Below are 24,249 nucleotides of genomic sequence, written 5' to 3'. Positions count from 1 at the left end.
CACCCTTAGGGATAACACCTCATGACAGTCATTGCTTTTGGTCACAGGTGTCATATCTGATTATAACTGTTGGTTGCCTCCCTCCCGTGGAAACTTGCTTGGCACCTTCTGGTGGGTGTCAGAAGGCATGGTTGTCCTTCGAAAAGGAGATTTGCCGGTCTTCTCACCTTTTCACCCAGCCCTGTTTTCTTTTCCTACCCTCTAGGGAGGAGACCCTCTAGGCAGAAAAAAACAGCATGGGTTTTGGATATACGCTATCTAGACTCGTTTGAGTCTCGGCTTGCTCTTTTCTGGCTATGAGACCTCGAGCAAAAGATTTCTCCTCTCTGCCTGTTTTTGTATCTGTAGGTTAGAAATAATATCCCCTAGTTACCACAGTATCAGGATGGAGTGAACTTACTGTAGCAACTGCAGATTATGCTACGGAGCTTATTACCTCTTTTGTTGGATCAGCCAGGGGAGATGTTGAATGTCCCTTAGCATTTGATCGTTTGGAGGACTCATGCCCTCCTCCCAGTTTTTGTCTGACTCCTTGAACACAATCAGATCAGCCTTTTCCCCCATCGTCTAAGTGACACTCCATATCCCCAAGAAGTATAATTCTGAGGGGAACTGTAGATGCCGAGAGGAAAGACAGCAGAGGAGCTGAAGCCCAGCTAGTGTGTCTTCCCTTCTTCCAAGGAACTGCCCACAATGTCCATGCCATAGTCTTGCAGTATTGGGTCGGAGAGCATGTCTGCCAACACACTTGGGCTCCCAAGTAACTAATTCACAAGGTTGCCACTCTTTAGAAGTCCCCTGCCTTCTGGTACCTTTAGCCATGGGCAGATCAGTTCCCAGTGCTGATGTGGATGTGTGTGCAAAGAGGAAGACCCACATGGCTGGACATTTGGCCCATTTGAAGGTTGGGGAGTGAGAACTATCTCTTGGAATTGGTGCAGAGAGGCAGAGTGTGACTAGATCACAGCAGCTCCGTCATCTTAAGCCAAAGCAGTTGAACTTTTCCTTTGGCCATGGTTTTCACTAGAGAGTTTTAAGCAGGGTGGTAAGTGATAAGGATTGTGAAGAGAGTGAATGGGATAAGTGAGAAAGGAAACAGGACAGGGAGAGGTCAGAGTGAGAGGATTTGTAAGGAACTTGGGGCCTACAGGCAGGGTCTGAACTTAGCAACCAGCTGTAGGGTTCTGGCTTTTATGGGTCAGGGACCTGGGATGCCTGATTTGTTTGAGGTGCTGATGTTCATGGAGGGAGCCGTTGGAAGAGTAGGGCAGGCTGATTGGTTGGAAAAAGACAGACCTGTTTTACGTTGGTGAGGGCACCATGGCAATCCTGAAGTAGAGGCCTGGTCTTTGTCAACTTCAGGAGTCTGCACCACAGAGAGACAGAGTGGCCTGAGGGAGAGACTGGGTGTCATCAGTGTATAAGAGTTAGACAGGAGAGTGCCGGTATGTAACACTGCCTTTGGCAAATTCTGGCTCTAGAGGGGAGAAAGACGTTTAGTTAGGAGAATCAAGAACTTGTAGGTCATGCCTGCCATAAGAAGGTCAGCTGTGCCAGAGATCACAGAGAAACCCAGTGTGATAAGAAAAGGAAAATAGCAGTTGCATCAGAGAAGACATAGCACACAGGAAACCTTTATCACCAGCAGCTTCCTGTGACCATAGCAAAGTCGTGATAAGATTGGGACCTGTGTGCAGCAGGGAGCTAAACCCAGCAAAGGGGGACTTTGCAGACTATGTTGGTGGAAAGAAAGGAGGAAGATGACAGGGACAAAAAGGCACTGTGTGATTTTATTTATTTATTTTTTTGGTTGTTTGTACTCACGTGTAGGGACAAGATAAGGATGAAGTCAGTGGGATGGCACAGGGAGAAATGATGGGTAGCAATGATGGAGAAAGGCCTTCAGGAGACAAGAAGGGACAGGATTAATAATGAGCAAGACATGTCTTTTCCTCATAGAGATGAGTTGGGCACTCTATCCCCATTTCCTTGGCCCCTCCCCCTACTAGCACCCCTTTCTTCTGCTGAAACCACACCATATTAGTTACTTTCTCGTTGCTATGACAAAATGCCTGGCATAAACAACTTAAGAGTTTATTTGGACTCATGGCTGAAGGAGACATAGTCCATCCTGGCGTGGAAGGTATGGTTGGAGCTCTTAGTGGCACAGCTTACCAAATCTTAGTGCCTCAGAAGCAGCAAGAGGTATGGAAGTGTGGCTGGGCATTAAAACTCAGGGTCTGTTCTCTACTGACCCACTTCCTCTAGCGAGGCCCCACCCCCTTGCAAACATGTCCCGTTGGTTGCCTGGCGGTCACACGTACCCCAAGATACCAATGGATGTGGTCCAACACTAAGTTACAAAATTGTCAACTTACCTAAAATATTATGAAAACTTTTTTTTTCTTTTCAACTCGGTTGTCATTCTTCAAAAAGTAGATTTGTGAATGATAGTGTTGTGTCACAATGTCGAGAGACTAGAAACAGGTAAAGATTCCACATGTTCCCAAAACAGCACCGCCAGGTAAGGACCAAATGTTCAGAGACAAGAGCCTGTAGGGGACAGCTCTCATTCAAACGCTAGCGCAGCCTCTCCGACCTACGCTCCCATTACAGGCATGATCTTGATGCTTGGTGGTACAGCATTCCTAGTGCCCAGAACTAGTGGCATGCAGCCAGGAAGTAGTGAGCTCATCAGCTTAGCAGTGGGACAGGCTAAGTGGGGGATGTCTGCTTTTCTTCTGGCAGGAAGGGAAAGGGGGCTGAAGGGGGCATCAGGAGATGGCTCTGCCATGGCAGTGTGTGAGCCTTGGTAAATTGTTTGCCCTTCTGAGGTCAGAATTTGCCCCTACAGACCTTGGAGAGCAGGCTTGGCCAACAGCAGTGATCATGTCAGCAGGGGTGGCTGTTGGGCCTGTTGTCCGGCACTGTGCATCTTAGGTGAAGCTGGAGGTGTTGGGTGCCCGAGGTGCACATAGACAAGGATGAAAGCAGAGGGGCTGTGTGGGCAAGCTGAGGAAGAGGAGTCCCTAATGTGTGTCGCTTTTCTTTACGGCATTGACAGCAGACTTAGACTTCCTTATCCTTCTCGAAGCTTGCGAATGCTGCCTGGGGCAGGTGCTATTAGCTCCTGACCTGTGTTTATCTTCCACCTGGAGGCACAGCTTTAGTTTCTTACCAGCTTATTAATGGGGTTCATTCTCAAGAGAAGGTGTGATTAGATGGAGTAGATTATCTTGGTTCTTAGGGTTTAACCTTTCTGGTAAATCCTGGTATGACCTGCCTGGTAATTTGGTCTTAAGGAATTAATATATTATGATTCTGTTCTCTGGGTTGGTAAGGGCTTTTTCTTTTTTCAGCAGTATTGTCTTAGAAGAATACTCTTAGAAGTATCCTCTTAGGAGAACACATACACGCAATGCACGTATGCACACACTTTCACGTGTGCACACACGCACACACATACTCATGCACACGCATACACACACTTATGTGCATATGCTCAGCACTGACACCCAGCGATGCTGTAGCATGACCGGGAATCCAAGTATGAGATTCCTAGTATACGAAGAAAAAAAAAGAGAGATGCAGCTTTAGAGCCATTGCTTTGTTTGTTTGTTTCCGGGTAGATGAGAGAAATATCAGAATTAGAATATCAGAATTTCTATAAGAAGAAGAATACTTTCCAGTTGGCACTTGATGAAAGTATTTTTCAGATCAGCCCTAATAACTGTTTTCCTTAATAAACATGCTCACATACCGTCTTAAAATTGTCCCTACATAAGTTATATATCTTAGGGTTGACTGATAATGATCAATGGCCATTTGAAAAACTTTTCTATTTTTTTTTTTTTTCTGAGACAGGGTTTTTCTGTGTAGCTTTGGCTGTTCTGGACTCACTTTGTACACCAGGCTGACCTCGAATTTACAGAGATCTTCCTGCCTCTGCCTCTGTCTCCTGAGTGCTGGGGATTAAAGGCGTGTGCCACCATGCCTGTGTTTATTGTTTATCTTTATTTAACCCAGAGTTTAAGAGCTGGATATGATATTGACACTGGTAATTCCAGGAATTAGAAGATAGAGGTAGGAGGGCCAGAAATTCAAGACTAACCTTAGCTGTATAGAAAGGCTGAGGGCAGCTTTATGAAATCAGCCTCAACAACAACAGAAAGCACGAGACACCGCCCTCCAGATATCTCAAACTGATACATTTTCATGTGAGCTTAGAACTCTTTACTTCCCTATGTAAAATTTAACAAACTTCTTCCTACACTGTTACCTCTTTTATGTTAGCACGTTATCTATACATAACGATGGGTTTCATTATGTGATACTAATGGTCTTCACCCATGTAAACATACATATTTATCTGGATGTTCCCATTCAGCCACCCCGGTGGTTCCCCTCTGTTCTACTTCTGTTGACTCCCTTTCTCTTCCCTGCTCTTCCTAGTAGATTTGGTCACCCGTTGCCTGGGGATGCTTCTGCATACCTGAAAACACAGGTTAGCTCCTGCCATTTAGGTGGGATCCACCTCCTGAGGCAGGGTCACAATGTTTTTTCTCTTGCATTCTGCGAGACTGGTGGATGTAAACCTCAGTCTTGACCCCTCCTCTGCTCCCTATCTGTGGAATTATTGCCTTCTCCTGCCCAGGTTCTTCGGTTACGCAGCACATAGATTTATACTGCAGAAAAATGTGCCCTCGTTTGGAAAGCACTTGGAACTGGACCACACATAAGAAATTAACTCTACCATGGTCATAATTAATAGGACTGGCACTCCAGAGTTCTCCTAGAGACCCTTTGTCCTTGATGCTTGGCTAACTGCTGTTTTTTAGGAGATTGACCAGGCCTTTTTTTTAGCATGTGGAGATAGATTTTATTCTCCTTGTATATAACTACCTATTTTCATAGTGATACCTCCATTGTCCTAGCTGAGAGTGGAGTCCAAGTCTTGTCAAATTATGCATCTCAAACCCCTGGATCTTCCCCTGGCAAGGGACAGGTACTTAGTGGGATCTTCTTTCTCCTTCCCCTTCTTCCTTTAACTCCCTCCTCCATATGTATATGGAAATTAGGGATCAATCTGAGTGCTGTTTTCGGGATACCGTAACACCATACCAACTTTGTTCTTCTGTGATTTTTGTTGTTGTTATTGTTGATTGGCTGTTTGTTTTTGAGAAAGTGTTTCTCTGTATAGCCTAGGAACTCTCTGTAGACCAGGCTGGCTGTTAGGCAGCCTGCTTCTGGGTTGCCTAGTAACCTATCATGTCATCATGTGTCACCCGCCAGATAGATGCGCCTGGCAGGTGCAGCTGCTCAGAGGCCATAAAAGGACCAACCTGCCACTTTGTCTCTCTCTTGCCTTCTTGCTCTTGCACTCACTGGTGTCTCCTGCCCTCTTCCCTTTCTCTGTCGGGTCAAGCCCTCCTTTCCCCTTATCACGTCTTACTCTCTCCTTCTCTCTCTATCCAGTAAGCCTCTTTCATCTAATATCTGTTGTGTGTATCATCATTTCACTGTCCTCAAAGTCAGACATCTGCCTGCCTCTGCCTCCCAAGTGCTGGGATTAAAGGCATGAGCCATCACTACAGGGTTCATGCCAGCTTTTTTATGTGGGTTCTGGGGAACTAAATTTAGCTCCTTAGCCTTGTGTGTCAAACACTGTACTGACGAAGCAATTTCCTTAGCCCAAATGGGGGAGGGCATTCAATCCACACAATGGTATTGTGGGGCCCTGGGGCATGCAGAGAGGCTGATTCAGCACACAACAACTCTTCTTAAGGAGCCTGTGGTGAAATCATTACTGTGAGCCTTATTCCAAGATCTCGTGCAGGTCTATGCCTGGCCCCCATGCTTGGTCAAGAGCCAAGGAAATCACTGAGTTCCTCATGTTTTCCAGGTTTCTCCAGTAAAACAGAGCAGGCACCATACAGATTTTGAGCTTAAAGAACATTCTCAGTTGAGGTGTGCAAGGTTCAATACAAATTGTTTTAAGACTTGGCCTGATACCAAAATACCTGCCAATGACTACAGCTCAGGCACAGAGCGCAGAGAACTCTGCTGAGTAAGGATGGTGGGGACCTGGAACTTTGGTTTATCTAATCTGTGTGGGAGGGAGAGTCAAGGACTTGGTTTACATATTGGAAGCAATTACATTTAGTGGTGCTTTTAATTTTATTTATGTTTTGAGTGGGAGGATCATAAACGATTGCCCATTCTCTTAGAATTAATTAATTGGACATAAAATTCATAGAGTATAAGGAATCATAAAAAAAAAAAAAACTGTTGCTCCAGTTGGTTTAGGGAAGATGGAGAGAGAAGAAAGATGAGAGGACCCATTGGTGATGGGGTGGGCTAGTTCAAGAAAGCTGCAGATGATAAGAGGACCATAAAGGAGGAGGTAGAGATAGCTTCTGAGAGAAGGAGAGACCATGAGGCTAGGCAGGCAGAGACTGCCACTGTCATGCCAGGTGATCTGAAAAGGTGACAGCAAGGCTGTGTAAGATAAAAAGTATGATTCTGTGAGAGAACTTTGTTGTCTCAGCATCCTGCTATGGGGTTGGGGAGCATGCTGAAAACCAGGCAGGCCTACCTGTGGTCACAATGCCTCCTGGAGACCAGGGCTTTTGTTCAACAGTGACTGTCACTCATAGGCAGAGTAGAAAAGGAGTCTCAGGGCATGTCTTGGGGAGACTCTTATACTCTCCTATATGTCCCCTGCTTGTCTGTAAGAAAAATAAGGTGGTTTGGTGGCACAGACATGCAATCTCAGAGCACAGGAGGCTGAGGTTTGAAGCCAGCCTGGGCTTCGCTGTAAGGGTGTGTTTCAAAAGAGAAAGGACATATCCTTGGCATGACAGATAAGAGACTGAATTTACCTTGAGATTATTCTCATGGTTTTCTTTTTTTTTTTATTGTTGTTGTTTTGTTTTGTTTTTAATGAAGTTTGGTAAATGCTTCTGATTAATAACGGCAGTGCTTAGTAAACGTGTATATGCTCTTGTATATCCCTGGGGCCACAGTGTGTCAGAAGCTTTTCCGTCTAACTTGTTCTCTGCCTTTTGAAGAAGACTGATTTGAAAATCATGCCCATTTATCCCAGGAGCCCAATTTGTGCTAAATCATTGCGGCAGCCATAGAGCAGCCTTGCCAGATGTCTCCTTCATTTAGCCCAGTTGTGAGGCGCGTGGTTGGAGCAAGAGCCAGAGGCTGGGACAGCGGCATCCTGAGCCACCTGGCTGGGCAGACCTGGGTTCCTGGATTTCAAGTCAGTGTGTGTGCACACCATTTTCCCCGTGTACCAAACTCCTCACCACAGGCATTGCTGTTTAGATGAGAATTAGAACACCACACTGGGCCTCCTTCAGTTGAGATTAGCATTATAGTTTTATCACAGAAACTGATTACTGGCTTTGTTGAGCAGAGAATGTTCCCCTTACTTCAGGAAGACATGTCCTTGGAAGGGCTGATTAAGAAATTAATGTTACTTTACAAATCACTCGCATGGGATTAAAAAACACCCCCCCCCCAAACCTTCACAAACCGGCATTGAAGGGTCTAGAAATTATTTTTTTTGGCATTTGTGAAAAGAGTGTTTCATAAAGTTATCGTAAATGGGCATTTTTTTTTTTTATTATCAGCTAAAGATATAATGTGTAGAGCCAAGGTTTGTGCAGTCTACAAAGGGTTATGGACCAAATCTGGCCCTCTGCTGTACAGGTTGTCTTGGGATGCTGTATTGGGCTACAGTGGCAGGTGCCAGTGTTACTATGGTAACACATGGCCCTGGAGCCTAAAATATTTACGCTCTGACTCTTTTCAGAGTAAGTGTGTCAAATTCTTTCCAGGAACCCCTGAGAGAGGCACCCACATTTCTTTGTCCTGACCACATTGAGGTTGTTATCTCTTGCAGTGTTGTTAGTCTCTGCTTCCTGATGTGGGCCTTTCATCCCATGCTTCAGGCTTTTGAACCTGATTTTGGAGGCACCTCTACTCATGTGCCCTTCCTTAATGACACATCAGCAATAAGCAAGTGAGTCTCATTTCTCACCAAGACTGTTAGAATAGCTGACAGGTAGTCTCCCAGCTCCGTACTGTGTGGAATGCTATGCTGTTTCTAAAGGATGGCTTCTGCTCAGGAACCAGCCTTCCCCCATTGTCCTCCAAACCCTGAGTAGATCCTTAGTGTTGCCTTCAAGGCCACCTGATTCCACATGACTCCTCACAGTGCTCCGAAGTCATGTGTTATTTCCCCTTGTCCCAGGCTGGGCAGAACTTGCCACTGTGTGTGTGTCTTCTTTGTGTCACTGATCTTTGCTTTTGAAATATTGTGGCAACTTCTTCCGCTCCCTGTCTTTTAAAAATCTCGCTCATCGTTGTTATGTCTCGGATCTATTGTTGCTGTTGTCACTGCCTTGATTGCTCTGCCACTCTGTTGTGGCGCTGTGGCCTATGCTGTTTCTAAGTGGATCCCTTCTGCCATATATGGATTGTCTGCTTCTTCGGCTGCCCACGCAGCAGGCACTGGGGTTTGTGGAATCCGATAAAGTTGAAGAAGGCACACAGAGCATGCACGCCAATGCTGAGAGTAGCTCTTTTATGTAAACCTACTGAGTGCTAGCTACAGGAACCCAGTGGTGCACGCAAGAACATCCACTGTTGTTCCCATTGCAGAGGCTTGAAAATAGGCTTTGGCAGATTGATTTGACTATCTGCTGTCAAAGCCAGATTGGAGTCAGGCATGGTGGTACATGACCTTAGCACTAAGGCCGCTGAGGTAGGAGGATCCCAAGTTTATGGCCAGCTTAGGCTACAGAGTGAGTTCATGGTCACCCTGGAATGGATATATCCATCCCCTGACAAGACCCTGTACCCCCAAATCAGGAGTTCCATACTGAAGGGTTCTCGTGCTGCAAAGCTACGGGGATGAACCAGGTTACAATTGTTATCCAGTGTGCTAAGCACACATATATCCTACGTAACATACCACCCTCTACTTTCTTGGGTGTTAGACTCATCACCTTTGTGACAGAGGCCTGGGGAACAGGCACTGTCATTTGCTCCAACCTCCCAGGTAATTGCAGTAGCTAGGCTCAGCCTCACCACTCCACCAGCCAGAATGAAAATGTGGGCTCATCTCTTAGAAGATCTCGGTCTTCCACCAAGTCTGCCCTAACAACCCGGATTCTTGCCCAAGACTGCTTGGTAACCTCCTCTGGGCCACTTCTTTAGAGAGAAGGGAAGATTCAGACATGCCTGCCCGTAGACCATCCTATCCTACAGTACTGATGTCAACAATGCCAACATGGACCAAAGTCCTCTCTTTAGGGGTGTGTGTGTGTGTGTGTGTGTACAGGTGCGCTTGCACATTTGGGTGCGTGCGTGTAGATCTCAGGGATTTTTCCTCAGAAGCCATCTATCTTGTTCTTTGAGACAGGGTCGCTCACTGGGACCTGGGACTCACTAATTAGTCTAGGCCTGCCGGCCAGGGACCCCCGGGGTCTGCCTGCTACTACCTTCCTCAGCTCTAGGATTCCACGCACGCCAGACCATGCTCAGCTCTGCACACGGTTGTTAGAGACAGAACCTCGGGTTCCCCTGCTTGCTTAGCAAGCCTTTCACCGAGTTATCACCCAGCCCTGGGAACCTGTTTTCATAGGATTCTAAAATACAGATCTCCCCCTTCCTCCTTCTTTCCTTCCCTCCTTTTCCTCTTCCTTCGTTCCTTCCTTCCCCCCCCCCCCCCCCACTGCCTCTTCTTCCCCTCCAGTTAGTTATTGTAGCAGAAGCCCGACGGATCCTGTAGGCTTCTGGCACTAACCTCATTTCCACTTGGCCCAGGGTAAAAGCACTTCCTCCTTTCTTTCCCCCCTGGAGTCACTGCCCCTTTGTTTCTGTCTCTAATTACCCAGCTGTTTCCTTTAGTCCTGGTACCCATTAAGTAAAGGCAGCCATTCCCTTCAGCACTCTGCTCCCTCAGCACGAGATTGTTCTCTGCCACATAAAAAGCCACAAGTGGCTTTTATGGCCTCATGCATACTTAATTAGTCCAGCTTTCGAAAATTGTGCTTTAAATGAGTGAAGGCATTAGCCTCCGATCTAATTGATCCACAAAGCACCGTCTCAGGATGGCTGTAGCAACTTCAAGTGCTGGTCTCTTCGAGCATCACTGGGGCCCGCCAGAGGCTGCAAGAGAGGAAAGGCCCTGGTGTCAGGCAGGATAAGAGCCCTAGGCCTCACGGTCTGGCTCTACAAGAACTGACTGTTTTGCATCTTGCCTACAGCTGTCTGTATTCCCATCACCTGGCATCATAAATGTGCGCCTTGTGGGACGGTTTATGATGGAGCATGTTTGCTGAGTTGGAGCTCTTGGCAGGGTTCCAGGGTTCAGATAAGCTGTCTGCTGTGTCTGTCCTCATGCCTCATGGCAGAAATAAAATGAGATTTCACCCTGCACTCTGTAGGCATCCACCACCATGGTGGGGGATGTCACCTGCAGATCGGCCTGTTGAGGCTTGCATCTTAAATGCTCCTAAGGCCACATGCTAAAGGCTTTATTGCAGGCTACAGTGATGTTGGGAGGCAGGCAACCTTTCCAAGTTAGTTCCTAGTAAAAGGATACTTAGGTCACATGGGATGGTCCCTTGGAAGGGATCATGGGTCCCTAGCCTCTTCCTTCCTTTCTCTTTTTTCTTCCTGGCCTTGCATTTTGTCCCACTGCGTGGGTGGTGCCCACTGTTATTCTCTGCCTATCCCGAAGACCCAAAACAAGGAAGCCAAGTGACTATGGACTGAAACCTTCAAAACAAACTCAAGTAAATCTTCCTTTACATTGTCTGTCTTAGGTATTTTGTCACAGAATGGGATGTTAAGACACGTGTTAAAACAGACTGCTCTGCTCATGGTGCCTGTCATGATCTGATCTGACTAGTCCATGCTCTCTTCTCACTCAGACTCTTTTGGTCATCTTCCCAGACTCACCTCCCAGGCCTTTAGGCCACCTACTCAATTCCTTCTTCACGCTGAATCATCTGTTTACAGCCAGAGAATTTGGTCTACCAGAAATGCTTTTGTTAGAGCAGAAAGAAGCGAATACTTGAAGCCTTTCTTTTCCCGGGGCTTTAAGAAAGAACATCTTTGGGAGGATTTTAGAGCCATCGTAACCAAGCCAGGATCCTTTCAACTTCTCTTCTCAACAGGTGCAGTCTGGCATGCAGAGAAAGGAACCATCTAGTCACATAGCAGGGGCTGAGTGAGTTGTGGGCTGGCCTTGGCTGGAAAGCATAGTGGAACGGGAACCTGCATAGGAACCTTGGTGATCAAGGGTATGACAGATGCTTCAAAGCATCTGGCCCACAGCATCTTGGGGCTGGCCCACAGACCAGTGCCAAAGGAAAGATCCCCAGGATGTGTCATCGCCTTAGCAGCTTGCCTCTCACCTTCCTTCTGGTCAGTTGGGGATCAGATTCAAAACTAACCCCTGGGCTCAGCTGAGTCACGAATGCTCTGGGAGTGCAAGTGCTCAGGAAGTGCTTCAGCTCTTCCGGTGGGGCTGAGATCCTCTGCACTCCGGGGCTTAATTTCATGTACTGAAAGGAAGCAAAGACCGGTGACCTGGCCACACTGTCCTCTTGATAGTAAGGGCACACTAGTCATGTTATTACGGGTTTTGGGGGCTGTGCTTGGATATCAGCAGATGGGGCATGACCACAAGTTTGTGGGTGAGTGAGTGTTTATAAGTGCATCCCTGTGGATAGTCTTAGAGGAAGACTCCCTCTCTGGGACTCTCCTCCATACCCTCATAACCACTTCATCAACAGATCTAGTACAGTCTGCCTGAAATAAAGCTCTGCCCCTAAATTGCCTCTCCCAGCCTTCTTGCCTGTCACTTTGAGCTGATGAGGACCTCAACCTCTATAAGGGCCTGGCTGCTTGGTCCAACAGCATTCACCTCTTCATTCTCCCAGCATTCCTTTCTCATATTTGGTGTGATACTTAGGCTTTAAAAACCTTGGGTGCACCCAGGGAACCACATAAATGCTAGAATGTTCATAGTGGGTACAGCTTGCCCTTTCCTAGCAGCCATACATGTATGGTTTGGGTTTATCCAGGCCCCAGCTCTTACTGTCATTTCACAGATGTGCAAGCTAATGTACAGCTTAACTTGGCTACCTGCAGTTAGGATGGACCATGCGGTCTGGCCACTGATACCCTGCCAGGCATTGTACTTTACTACTGTTTGGTAGTATATCATGTCATGGAATGGCAAGGCTTCCCTGGCCAGTAGATTTTTACCATCATTTCAGTGTTCATATCCATCACACTAGGGCTGTTAGAATTCTGGTTTCTCAGAATCAAAGCTGAAGGAGGGTAATTGAGTTGGCTAGGGTCACAGCAGATTAAGGAAATAGCAGGGATTCACTTCTGTTTTCTCTCTTGTGTGCTCGCCTGTCCGCCACCATGCTGCATGGATTGCCTCTATTGCTCACAGTGGTATCCCTGGCTTGCTATGATCTGGGTCAGTTCTCTCCTTCATCAGGAACTCATGTTCCCCTTGTTCATACTTTTGCTCAAAGTGTTCTTCTCGGACCAGTGAGGGCCTCAAATCATCCACTAGATCGCTCATGACAGGGACAGCTGTCTTCCTGTGATACAGGTCATGGTACCCACAAACAGGAGAGGTACTCCATCATCCCTGTAATAAGCCTTATAATAACATGTTGTCCCTTGAATTTATGATCTAGTTGTGTCTGTGTGTACCTTCCTGCCAGGTGGCCTTTTAAGACCAGGTGTCCCTACGTTTTGTCCATTTTATCCAGACCGTTGGCAGGCAAATAGCATATGTTTAGTAAATATTGTTGAACAAATGCAGCAGACAGGAATACAAAAGAGGAGGGAAATATAAAAATACCCTCAGCAGAACTACAGTGCTTAGAAAAATCCAGAGGGATTTTTGTTGGTGTTTGTTTGTTGGTTCGCATGTTTTCTCAGATATGCTTTAGGGAAACCCATGTCATTTAGAAACTTCCAGAAGGAAATGAAGCTAAATGTGATCCCATTGCAAGGCCTGTTTGTGTCAGTCTGTGGTCTCAGCTGAAGGAGGGAAACTGAAGGAGGAGGGTCAAATAGGTTCAAGATCTATCTGGCCTAAAGAGTGAGTACAAAGCCTGCATGCCCTAATGTGAGTTCAAGGTCATCATGGCAAACCTAGTGAAAGTCTGTTAAAGAAAAGAATTCTGGGAATGTAGCACAGTTGTAGTGTGTTTTCCTGACAAGTATAAGGCTTTAAATTCAATCCCTACTATCTGAAGATGAGTGGATGGGTGGATGCATGAATGGGCAAAAACATTCCGTTGAGCTAACCTTGCTGGTCTGCTTTGCCAGCTGGGTGGTTTTGGCTAATGTCCTGGCACAGAGCCTCTGGTTCCTTCTGTGAATATAGCATGCATAGGGGAAAGTGTAACCGTGGACTTTGGGACTTATTCAGGACTACCTCATAGGTCACTCCTGTGGAGGTACATGGAACCCTTGAAGATGGAAGCAGATATTGGGAAAAATCATCTTTGCTACTAGGAAAGCAAATTCTAGGAAAGTTGAATTAGGGCTAGCAAATGAAGGGAATGCCTGTCTGGTTCATCGGGCTTCTGCCTGCCTTTTGCATCCGGTACCACATTACTAGGCAGGTTTTAGGGTCCAGGAAGAGTAGGGAGGGTTCCCTTGGGTGTCTCCTAACATGGACTTTGACATTTCCTTTTGCCGCCCTCAGGTGAGCGTGTTGACCACCCTGGAACGCAGGTTCAACCTTCAGAGTGCCGACGTGGGCGTGATCGCCAGCAGCTTCGAGATTGGGAACCTGGCTCTGATTCTCTTTGTGAGCTACTTCGGAGCACGTGGGCACCGGCCGCGCCTCATCGGCTGTGGTGGAATCGTCATGGCCTTGGGTGCACTACTCTCAGCACTGCCCGAGTTCCTCACCCACCAGTACAAGTATGAGGCTGGCGAGATCCACTGGGGAGCAGAAGGCCGGGATGTCTGCGCCACCAACGGTTCCAGCAGTGATGAGGGGCCTGACCCTGACCTTATCTGCCGTAACCGGACAGCTACCAACATGATGTACTTGCTGCTCATTGGGGCTCAGGTGCTCCTGGGCATCGGTGCTACCCCCGTGCAGCCCCTGGGGGTCTCCTACATTGACGACCACGTACGGAGAAAGGACTCTTCGCTCTACATAGGTAGGCACTGCCTCTGCTTCATTGGTTGCTTGTAGCGGTACAAAGTTGGGTCCCTGGTTTGCTGGAGCGCTGGTTCGCAGAACTAGCTAACTGTCTCCAGGGTTAGTCTCTCAGAAAGTCTTACATGCTTGATGTTGGGGCAACGCAACTAGTGCACTTTTGAAAATCCGAGTGATGCTTAGATGCTGCCTGCATCTTAACCAGAACTTACAGGGGGAGGATCTGGTCTGGAGGGGTTTGGGGTCTGGTGTGTGTGTGTGTGTGTGTGTGTGTGTGTGTTGTGGTGCAGAGAGATTTGGGGTTGTGTAGTGTTCACCACTACATAGGAAATTTGGGGTCTTCATCTAAGAAATCCCAACTTTGAAGAATCAAAACTGCCTCTTGTTTTGTTTTTTGACCTAAAGGAGTGATTGATTTCATTGTCAGCATTTGGTATAACTCAGAGTAGATAGCTTCTGGTCATGTTTTCAACTAGCAACCTGCTCAGGAACTGGGTATTTAGAAAGAAATGAAGTATGTGCAAACTTTAAAGAACTATTTTCTGCTGAAGTAGTTTCTGTTATTTTATACTGCAAAGGTGGAAGAGCCCTAAGGTCTAGGGTTTCAAGAAACAGCTAAGCGACAATTTGCTCATGTGACAAATGGTGTCCTTGACCAAGTGATGGTGGACAGTTGGATGGTTGCTTGCCAGATATCTCTGGCCCTGACTTACTAAGGATAAATTTTGCTTCCAATGAAGACATCTCCAGCCACCGAGTGTGGAACTCTGAAAGACTGACCTCTATCTGGGAGACTGTGGTGTCACCTGACAGCATTGTGCCTTGAGGTATAAGGATAATGCTGTGGGCTTAAGTTAAAATAGAATTTGAACCAAAGTTGACATAAGCTGCTACTTTAGACAGCCCAAGCTTTCTAAGACAGGATGGCTGGGAGCAGGTACCTAGCCATAGGCCTGACACAGAGTTGATGCCTCGACTGAACAAGTGTGTTATATATAGATGTGTGCCCTTTCTGTGAGAGGAGGCTCTGAGTGAGAAAAGTAGAGAGTGTATGCTCCCCTATCTATGACGAATCCAGGACCTATCTGTGTGACAGGGCTTTCGACTGCTGAGGCAAAGATGCACAGTTCTGGTCCCCTCTCTCTGTATGGCTTGTGTTGTACCCTGGGGGTGGGTGCCCTGAGGTGGTGACTATGGTGGTTTATTTTTTGCTGCTGTGAAACCAGCATGTTGTTAAAACAGTATCTGGAACTATATTCTGACAACTGGCCTTTGGTTTGACTGATGTCGCCTTGGGACCTTGGGAAAGTTGTTTTCTGGTAGCAATAACAGAAGGAAATAGGCAATGAAAAGCTGAATTTGTCTCCCAAACAGTCAAATGAAACAGAAAAATCTCTCCCTAGAAATCACCCCAGACACCTTATCAGCTTTCAGTCACCTAGGTTTAGGGCTTCTCGGTCATTCCCTGAACAGATGTTCTCCCATGAGTTACTCTGATATTTCTCACACTGGTTAGGGTATTATTTGTATGATAGAAAGGGCATTTGAGTTTTCAGGTGGGAGGTAGACCCAAGATTAGTAGGACAAAAGAAGGCAAGGCGCTTTTTTGAATTCTCCGGTCTGCTCCATAAGATCTGTAGGAAAATTGTTTCAGCAAGATTTTTACTGTTACAGCAAGATTTTTGCACAGTGTATGGATATTGTAGTGCTCTAGTCTGTCTGACCAAATTCCAAAACAAGGCAGTGCACAGCTGTCTCTCTGAAATGGTTTCATGGGTCTTTTTAGAGTAGCTGAGAGCAAGGCTTCTGCACAGATTGGCCTCCATAGGTTGCTCTTTATTGAGTTCTCCAGGAACAGTTTCAGAAAACTATAGCATATGCAATGAATAGCTGGTGCATTTATGGCAGGGGCCATTAAAGACATGCCCACGGTCTCGAGACTTTTAAAGCATTTCTCTCTTCTAATTAGGCCCTAGTTCTGGAAGCCGCTTAACTTTGGTTTTAGAAGTAGTTGAGGGAGGGAATGCACTGCACAGAAGAGGGCTATCGGAAGCAAATTAAGCTAGGACTCTGGATGTAGATGTGACTTGTTTAGGAAGGGACACTATTTGTCATCTGAAAAGCTGGCCGAGGGGGAGCCTTTTTGTCAACATGCCTTGTTTACCACTGCTTTGGAGACAGAAACAATGTATGTATTGCATATGGAAAATATTGCAGGCTTGAAAATACAGGCCTGTTTCCAAGTGATCCGTTCTGTATGGGCCAGGGAGCCTCAGCCTGCACTGTTTAGACTTCATGTCATCGGAAACCAGACCTGTTGTTCATTGCCTGCATAGTAGGTCAGAAGGTGGGTGCTAGCCACACATCGATGGCCAGGTCATAGACTTCCACAGAAGGGAAGCAGAACAGCTCAAGTCCCTCCAGCATTTCCCACTGAAACCATTGCTTCCTCTGACTCTTGTGGCTGAACTCTTGCAGAGCCCCTGGATTTCTGCATGGGCCATTAACAAGGCTAGCCCTGTTCTGAGGCCAGTCCTTTCTAGAGTGAGGGGGGACTTGAGGGAGCTCATTACCAAGGGACAAAACTGGATGAATGGGGACTCAGCTCTGCTGGCAGCCTTTTCAGGACATTTCAATACAGCAGCAGTGTGTGGAGCCCAGCCTCACAGGATGGCTGGGTAATGACCTGGGGGTGGCGCGTGGCACTCTTTGTTCTCATAGGGAATGGGAATGGTCATGGTGAAAACCATTTGGGCACTCCGGAGGTCCAAGAATCAACCCTTTAGGAGTCCGGCATGCTTTAGCTACATGTTGTGACCATCCATTAGCCTGGTTTTCTTAGGTGTCCTTTTGTCTCTCCAAGTTCAAAATAGATCAAGTGGAGCTTACTTTTTATGATAGTGTAAGTGAGGTGAGATAATGGACTTTCTTTACCATGGCCTTTTACTAGGTTGCTTCTTTAGTTTGTTATTGCCTATTTTTATTTATTTTTTTATTTTTACTTCTTGGAAGGAGAAAGGTGAAATGAGAATGACAAAGATTGAGGGAAAAAAAACAACTTGGAAAAGTGTTACACATTTACCATTGGCAATTTTGTAGATACAGAAAAGAGAGTAATGAGGGAATAGTTACTCCCGGCTTTATAATATATGTAATTCTAGTATTCTAGTCTCTTTTTCTGCATTGATATGCTTTTCAGCAAAAATGTGCTCATAATAAACAAGATTTTGTAATTTCATATCTCTTAATATTTTATGAGCTTTTTGCCATGTTACTAAATATTCTTGTATGGCTCTGGCTGCATACAGAATATTCCCTTGTGAACATATACTGTACTAGAAATGTTATCTATTGTTAAAAAGGAGTTGTCAGGATTATCGCTGGTGTAAATGAAACATGTCAGTAAACTGTGATTCCTAGAGGTTAAACTCCTTGCCAGAAATGATTGATCTGGATGTGGCTGCACATTCCCGATGGATCTGAGATCTGTCCAGAAGGCTGTAGTTGGTTGGTGGGGTTGTGATCCAGGGTCAAGAAGAGGCCAAGGAATTTTACCAGAGAGCTTTAAGCCCTCAGGAAATGCTGAGAGCCATGAAGGTGGCAGGGATGGGACTGTGTTTGAAGTCCAAAAATGGGCCAGCTGTTGTGAATAGTGGGGGCCAAAACTGAATAGGGGCTGGAGAAAAAGACAGAGATAGGAGGTGAGCATAGCTTGTATTCAGGTCAAGGTTCTAGAAGGTGATTGTTCTATATGTATAAAGTTGAATCTAGATCAGAGTCCCGCCACTCGGCACAAGGCAGCTGGGGGAATCTTCCTTCTGTTCCAGCACTGTGGACAGTGCAAGCCTGTCTGTTCCTTCCATTTGTTGTAGCCATCAGCAGCACCATCAGGAAGTTTGCCTCATGCAGTGCTGGAGCTCCTGATCCTTATAACTTTCCTCTAACCCTCTTTCTTATGGCACACCCTGGGCCCTACAGACACATTTCTGCCCCTCCCCCACAACCATTCCATCGTGTGATGACTCCCCTAAGCACCAGCCTTGCATGGGCAGGAAGGCTGCTTAAAGCCAACGTCTTCCTTGCTTAATGGGTTCCAACTTCACTTCTCCTCAGAAGAGATTTCAAGAGCTGGAGGGCTAGACTAGTCATAAGACAAAAAGCAAGTGAATGGAGGGCTTGTGCATTAGTTTGCAGGGCAAAACACTCTGCACTGGGAGATAAGACCACACATGTTTCCTCCCGGGTCTGGAGAGGTTCAAGGTCAAGGTACAGGTAAGGTGGGTGTTTCCTGAAGCCTCTCTCTGTAGCTCACAGAAGGCTAATACTGACTCTTTTTGTAGCTGCCCCTCTATCCTCCTATAACCGTAAGGTCACTTTTGTAACCCCAATTTCCCTCTCTTTTAAGAGGATTGGTCTGATTGTGTTAGGGCTCATTCATGGGGGGCTGAACCTCAATGACCTACTCAAAGTCCCTAGACAACTAATTATTTAAGGGTGTAGCTTTTTTTTTTTTTCCAAATAACTTCTAAGTTTGTAGTAATGATAGAATCACAGATTGTTTTAAAAATCTAGAGAAGTTCCCTGTACCTTTCATCTAGTTTTTCCTCAGGTATATGATGATACCTCAGTTAGTAAAGGGCTATCTTTGTAAGAAGGAGGACGCAAGTTTGACCGTCAGACCTCATATTTCCAAAACACCCTGGCTTGGCAATATGTTCTTGTAGTTCCAGTGCTGGGGAGGAAGAGACAGGTGGATCCCAGGGTTATCTGACCAGCTAACACAGCTTACCTGCCAAGCTCCAGACCAGTGAGACACGTACCAAAACCAGAGGTTGCTGGTGTCTGAGGACGGACTCTCAAGGCGGTCCTCTGGCTTTTACACATGTACCCACATATAGGAATAAATGTGGGTGTGTGTACACTGAGAGAGAGAGAGAGAGACAGAGAGCGAGAGAGAGAGGGAGGGATGTGGATCAGTGGTAGAATATGTGGTAGCATGCATAAGTGCCGTAAAACAAAGCAAACAGCAAAGCATTTTCTGTGCCCCAAAGAGTGAGTTATCATTGGGCAACACAGAAGAGTCCGTTTCAATTCCTCCTGTTCGCTGTGCAGTCAGTAATTGGGGAAGTGGGCGTGATTTTTTCCCATGAGTGTGATGAAGATTTAATGATGCAGATTGGGATCAAGGTGAAGGCAGATCAGTTTGAATTGTGCATGTGGGTTTGGTAGATTCGTGCACAGTACTAGCACAGGCGGTGGTGCGGCGGCCAAGTCTCTTGAGAATGACTCTTCTGGAGGAAGTGGGATCTGGCCAGAGCAAAGCGGTTGTCTGAGGGCTTCTTGCCGAGGATCTATGGGGGGAGGAGAGACCCAGGCAGTGTGCTTGATTACACAGGACAATCACTCGGAGCTTAGTGGCATATCTATTAGACTTAATGTCTCATGTTTTCTTTGTTATCACTTATATTGAAACCCAGAGCAGCCCTCCGTGTTTCAGCTAATGATGCAAAGAGAATTATTCTCAGATTTCATCTGCCAAGTGTTAGTTTAGTACAAAGGTCACAGGCAGCCACCAAAGATAACCACATTTATTTAATTTTTTTAGATCCCTGGGAGCAAAGGGTTATTTTGCTTCTGATGAGTTTTTGTTTTAACTTGACATTGGGTGAAATGTGTTTTAATTCTCCAAATAGTGTAGGTCGGGTATGGATCAAATACACTGTGCCTGCAGTTCTTCTAAAAGAAATAATTGAAAAGCTGTTCCTTGTGGGAGCTGGCGTAGCTCATTATATTCTTGTGACTTCATTGATATTGAAGTTTCTCTCATTAATTTCTTTTTTCCTGAACTAAATGGCACTGGAAGCGGTCAGCTTGTCTTGGCCATGTTCCAGTTCTTCATCCCAGCTGCTGGTGATGTGCCATTCCAGTGTGCTTTGGCACTGTGTTAAGCAACTCACCGTGCACTGTCCTTATCTGGCGCTTCCATATTCCCTGGGCTGTTTCTCATTCCTTTCTAAATGCATGTTTTTCACAATCAGTGGCTCATGGCATCATGGCTATGCTCACCACCTGGGTTAGCTTTGGCATTCTGAATCGGGCTTCTTGCAGTCATTTCAAGACTTGAATCCTGGTTGTTCTGTGGACCTCACTCCTGGTGAGGCTGGGTGTCCAGTTGCTATGAACTCATCACCCTACCATCTTATAATGGGTTTTGGTAGGCACACTTTCCTAAGCGTCAAGTATTGTGTATCTAAAGGGGAGGGCAGAATCAATAAGTACTTTCTTGATCATCTTTATAGTTTCTCCATTTCCACATCGAGAAACAGAGGCATAGATAAGTGACGGGCAAATCTGGATTTAGAATAAGTATGATCCACAGGAAAAGCAACCTTTTCAGTCCTGAATTAAACTCTCAGAGCTCTTCCTCTCCCACAGACATCTGTGGCTAATCTCAGTCCATGAAATACTAGTGTGGCCTCAGGATGCAGCATGTCTCTGTGAATTGAAAGATACCCCCGAGCATGGCATTCCAAATTCTGACATGTGGCTTCTTAATTTGGGAGCATAGTTGCTCAATTAAAAAAAAAAAAAAAAAGAATAGTGAATTCTTGTTTTAACAAAATTGTGAGGAAAATGACACGAGCGATTTATAATTTAGGTGCCTGTAGAAAATTACAGTCAATATTTGCATAGTTATATTTCATTTCAGTTGTTTCTATGCATATTTTTACTTAGCTATGACCATGCTACAAATAAAAAATATGTTTTATCATTTGGCAACTTCAGGTTTGGCAGCCATTGTTCTAAGGACTAGAAATAGTTCAGCTTTTGGTTTTGCAAATTTTGGAACGTTTGCTTAGGTGTTAGGACTAAGCAGCCCTAACCCCCAAATCCTATCTAACAAGTTCTAAAATGGAGAGCCTGAGTGCCAACATAATTTTGGAGCACAATGGTATAGGACTGGTCAACCCATGTAAACTTTTTTATGGCAATAAAAATGTCATATTTATATAATTGCAAAATGTTTTGTCATTCTAGAAATATTTTAATTTGCTCTTTGGACGTTTAGACGATCAATGTCTTTGGAGATTTAGCTGGAAACTCTTCAAGCTCAGGTTGCTTCATACACCATCAGATTTGAAAACCTGCTATTCTGGCTTGTTGTAGCGCTTTGTAAAATATAAAGGAATGCTGCCTAAGCTCATCAGGCAGACTGATGCTCCAAGGTCGCAGTCTAGGTGCTGTGCTAACCAACGACAGAGGCAACTCTGTGACACTGGTCCTTACCCATGCACTGCATGGTGAGTTAAGGTGAGGTGGCCCTCGACCTCAGTTAAGCTAACTTAGTTAAGTTAACTAAGTTAGCCTTAGTTAAGCCTGCAAAGCCATTGTTGTTGCTGCTCTTGTTTCAGATCTACTGATTTTTAACTTATATCTTCATATTTTTATCACATGAATGTTTTGCCTGCACGTATGTCTGTTCACTACTTGTGTGCCTGCTGTCTGTGGAGGTCAAAATTGGGCATCAGATTCCCTGGAACACTGCTTACAGGTGGCAGTGATCCATTGTGTGGGTGCTGGAAATTGAACTCCAGTTCTCTACAAGAGCAGCCAGTGCTCTGAACCAATGAACCATCTCTCCAGCCCCCCTTAGAGCTGCTGAATTTTAAGAGACGCCAAAGATGCTTATGTTCCAAGCAGACTGCTTTGCCAATTTCTTGAAATCCCTGAGCCTTTGATTAAATAACGGACAAAGCAACTTGAGGTAACAATGGCTGATTTTAGCTCATGGTTTGAGAGGACAAAGTCCAGTGTGATGGGGGAAGGCATGGTGGTGGGAGGTAGGAGGGTGCAGTTTGAACTCATTTCTTGGTAAAACAGGAAGTCTGTAGACAGAAGAGGAAGTGGACCTGGGCCATACAACCTCAAGCCTGCTTCCCCAGCAACCGACTTCCATATACTAAGCCCTTCTTTCTTAAAAGTTCCAAAACTTCCCCAAACAGTGTCATTTGCCTTTCGGAGGTATTTCATATTCAAATCATAACAGTGAATCAACACTGGGAGCTTGTATCAGGACTTCCTGGCAGGGATGAGGGAGATTGCTCATGGCTTTTCTGGTGCTGATCATGCTGACACCATGCCTAATGCCTTATGAAAAATAAGAAAGATGAGTCAATTATGACACAAAGTATGAAAAAGGAACAAAACCATTTTTCCGAACTAGGGAGGACAAGATCAAGAAGAGCGCAGTTCTCTAAAGGAATCATTGGAATGCAAAAGGAATGCAAATTTTGCTGGTTGTGGGCATACATGTCTACTGTGTGGATAACTGCATCTTTGCAAAGAGCCATTCAGAGGTAGCATTGAAGGGGGTGATGGATGGGCTAGAAGACTGGAGAGAGGTCCAGGAGGACATGATGAAGTACAGATTCTCACACAACAGTTTCCTTCTTCCACCAGAATATCAAAGACTGACTTTCACTACCGCTGGCTCTGTGCACCTGGCTGATGAATGCAGGGCTATTATCTTTCCTTTCAACTGTAGCACAAGTATTGTTCTCAAATAAAAGATTTTGAGATAGCCCTCCATAACAGGCATACTTTTCATCTAGTTTATTTCCAGACTATTTGCTTTTCTAAGAACAATCTTGACTTTCTTTGTGTTCTTTTCATCCCCAAGAAAGCATTCTGTAAGAATTGATGAGGTCAAGAGTTTGGCGTATGGAAAACAATGCTGTTTGCTGTTGTTGTCACTGTGACTTTGGGTTAACAACCCTTCGTTGTTAGAGAAGTATTGGAAGAAAATTTAGACACTTAATGGAGTCTGTCTGTCCATCATCTTGTTCTCATACTGAGGTATAGCTTCTCCTGGCCCAGGTGGGTTTTGTGAGCTGCAGGAATGATCATATGGTCCAAGTATAGCCAATTATGACACAGAGAAGGGCTCTGGTCTGTTGTGTTTGGCTCAGAGATTTCTGTCCATAATCTTTGGCTTTATGCTCATGATGAGGCAGACATTGTGGCACAGAAAGAGGAGGATATGCCAGGGAGCAGGGAGCAGAGAGCGAATCAGCATCTAGAAGGTAGTAGCCTTCACCTGCATGTTCCAGCTCAGCCTCACCATCTAACGTTCAGGTCTTCCCCTTGGCAGACTTCACCTACGAGAGACTACATTCAGTGCATGAGCCTAGGTGTGATACCTCACATTCACACCATAACTAGCGCTAAACTCTGTGATATGGTTGGCCTCTGAAGGAAGTGCTAGCTCTTTCACAATGCCAGCACCAAGATATTCGTCGTAATTCTCTGAAGAGCTCCTGACCCACTACATAAAAGAATAAGTGCTAGGCTGAAGGTTTTGGCCTAGTTCTTTATTTCGTTAATTCATAGTCATTTAAGTTGCAGGTCAGGGACCAGAGGTCAAGAGGAATGCCCCGCCCCTTGCCTCTATGCCTCCAAACTCAAGCATGTAAAAATAACCCATTGTCAGGCTTTTTACAGGAGCAGTATGTATTTAAAAGCAAATTACTTATGTGGGCAGAGAGCAGTGAGGGCATACAGCTTAGTCAATGGCTGTTTATTGAATGGAGAAAGATAACCAACCCTGGTCTCTTTCCATGCTTGCGATTGCCAAAGCTGCCTTCACTCCCTCTAATGACTTTATATTGTTGGGAATGAATAAGCTAAATGAATATGTTCCATCAGCTCAGCTATGCCATTTCACTTCTTCCAAGTGGGGTGTGTGTGTGCTTGAACTTGCACACACAGATGCTTATTTTAGTCCACACACAGATTCAGTCTGCCGATAATAAAGTCTTAGCTGGTTAATGGACATTCAGAAAACCTCAAGTGTCATCTTTAAAGTTGGAATCCAGGAACTTAGCTTACAAATGCTAGGTCTCAAGGAGGGCTGCCTAACTGGGTTTCTTCAAGCTGAAGGTTCTGCAATCTAGTTTAGGTACACTGGTTCTTGCCCTTCTGAATGTCTATGGAGACTGAGACATATGTATCCTCCT

At 45.6% G+C, this 24,249-nt stretch overlaps 1 protein-coding gene across 3 annotated transcripts in view; it reads left to right on the top strand.

The window, feature by feature from the left end:
• The window catches only part of Slco3a1 (solute carrier organic anion transporter family member 3A1), a 279,274-nt gene that overhangs the window by 44,676 nt on the left and 210,349 nt on the right, over positions 1 to 24,249 (top strand). For all 3 annotated transcript variants that reach the window (XM_055623272.1, XM_055623273.1, XM_055623271.1), the window contains exon 2: positions 13,769 to 14,234. In XM_055623272.1, coding sequence (XP_055479247.1) covers positions 13,769 to 14,234 — 466 coding nt within the window. The remainder of the gene's footprint in view (positions 1 to 13,768; positions 14,235 to 24,249) is intronic.

This window comes from Psammomys obesus, unplaced genomic scaffold, assembly GCF_907164565.1.
Source record: "Psammomys obesus unplaced genomic scaffold, mPsaObe1.curated_primary_1811, whole genome shotgun sequence".
Lineage (NCBI taxonomy): Eukaryota > Metazoa > Chordata > Mammalia > Rodentia > Muridae > Psammomys > Psammomys obesus.
This window is presented reverse-complemented; position numbering and strand designations above follow the sequence as displayed.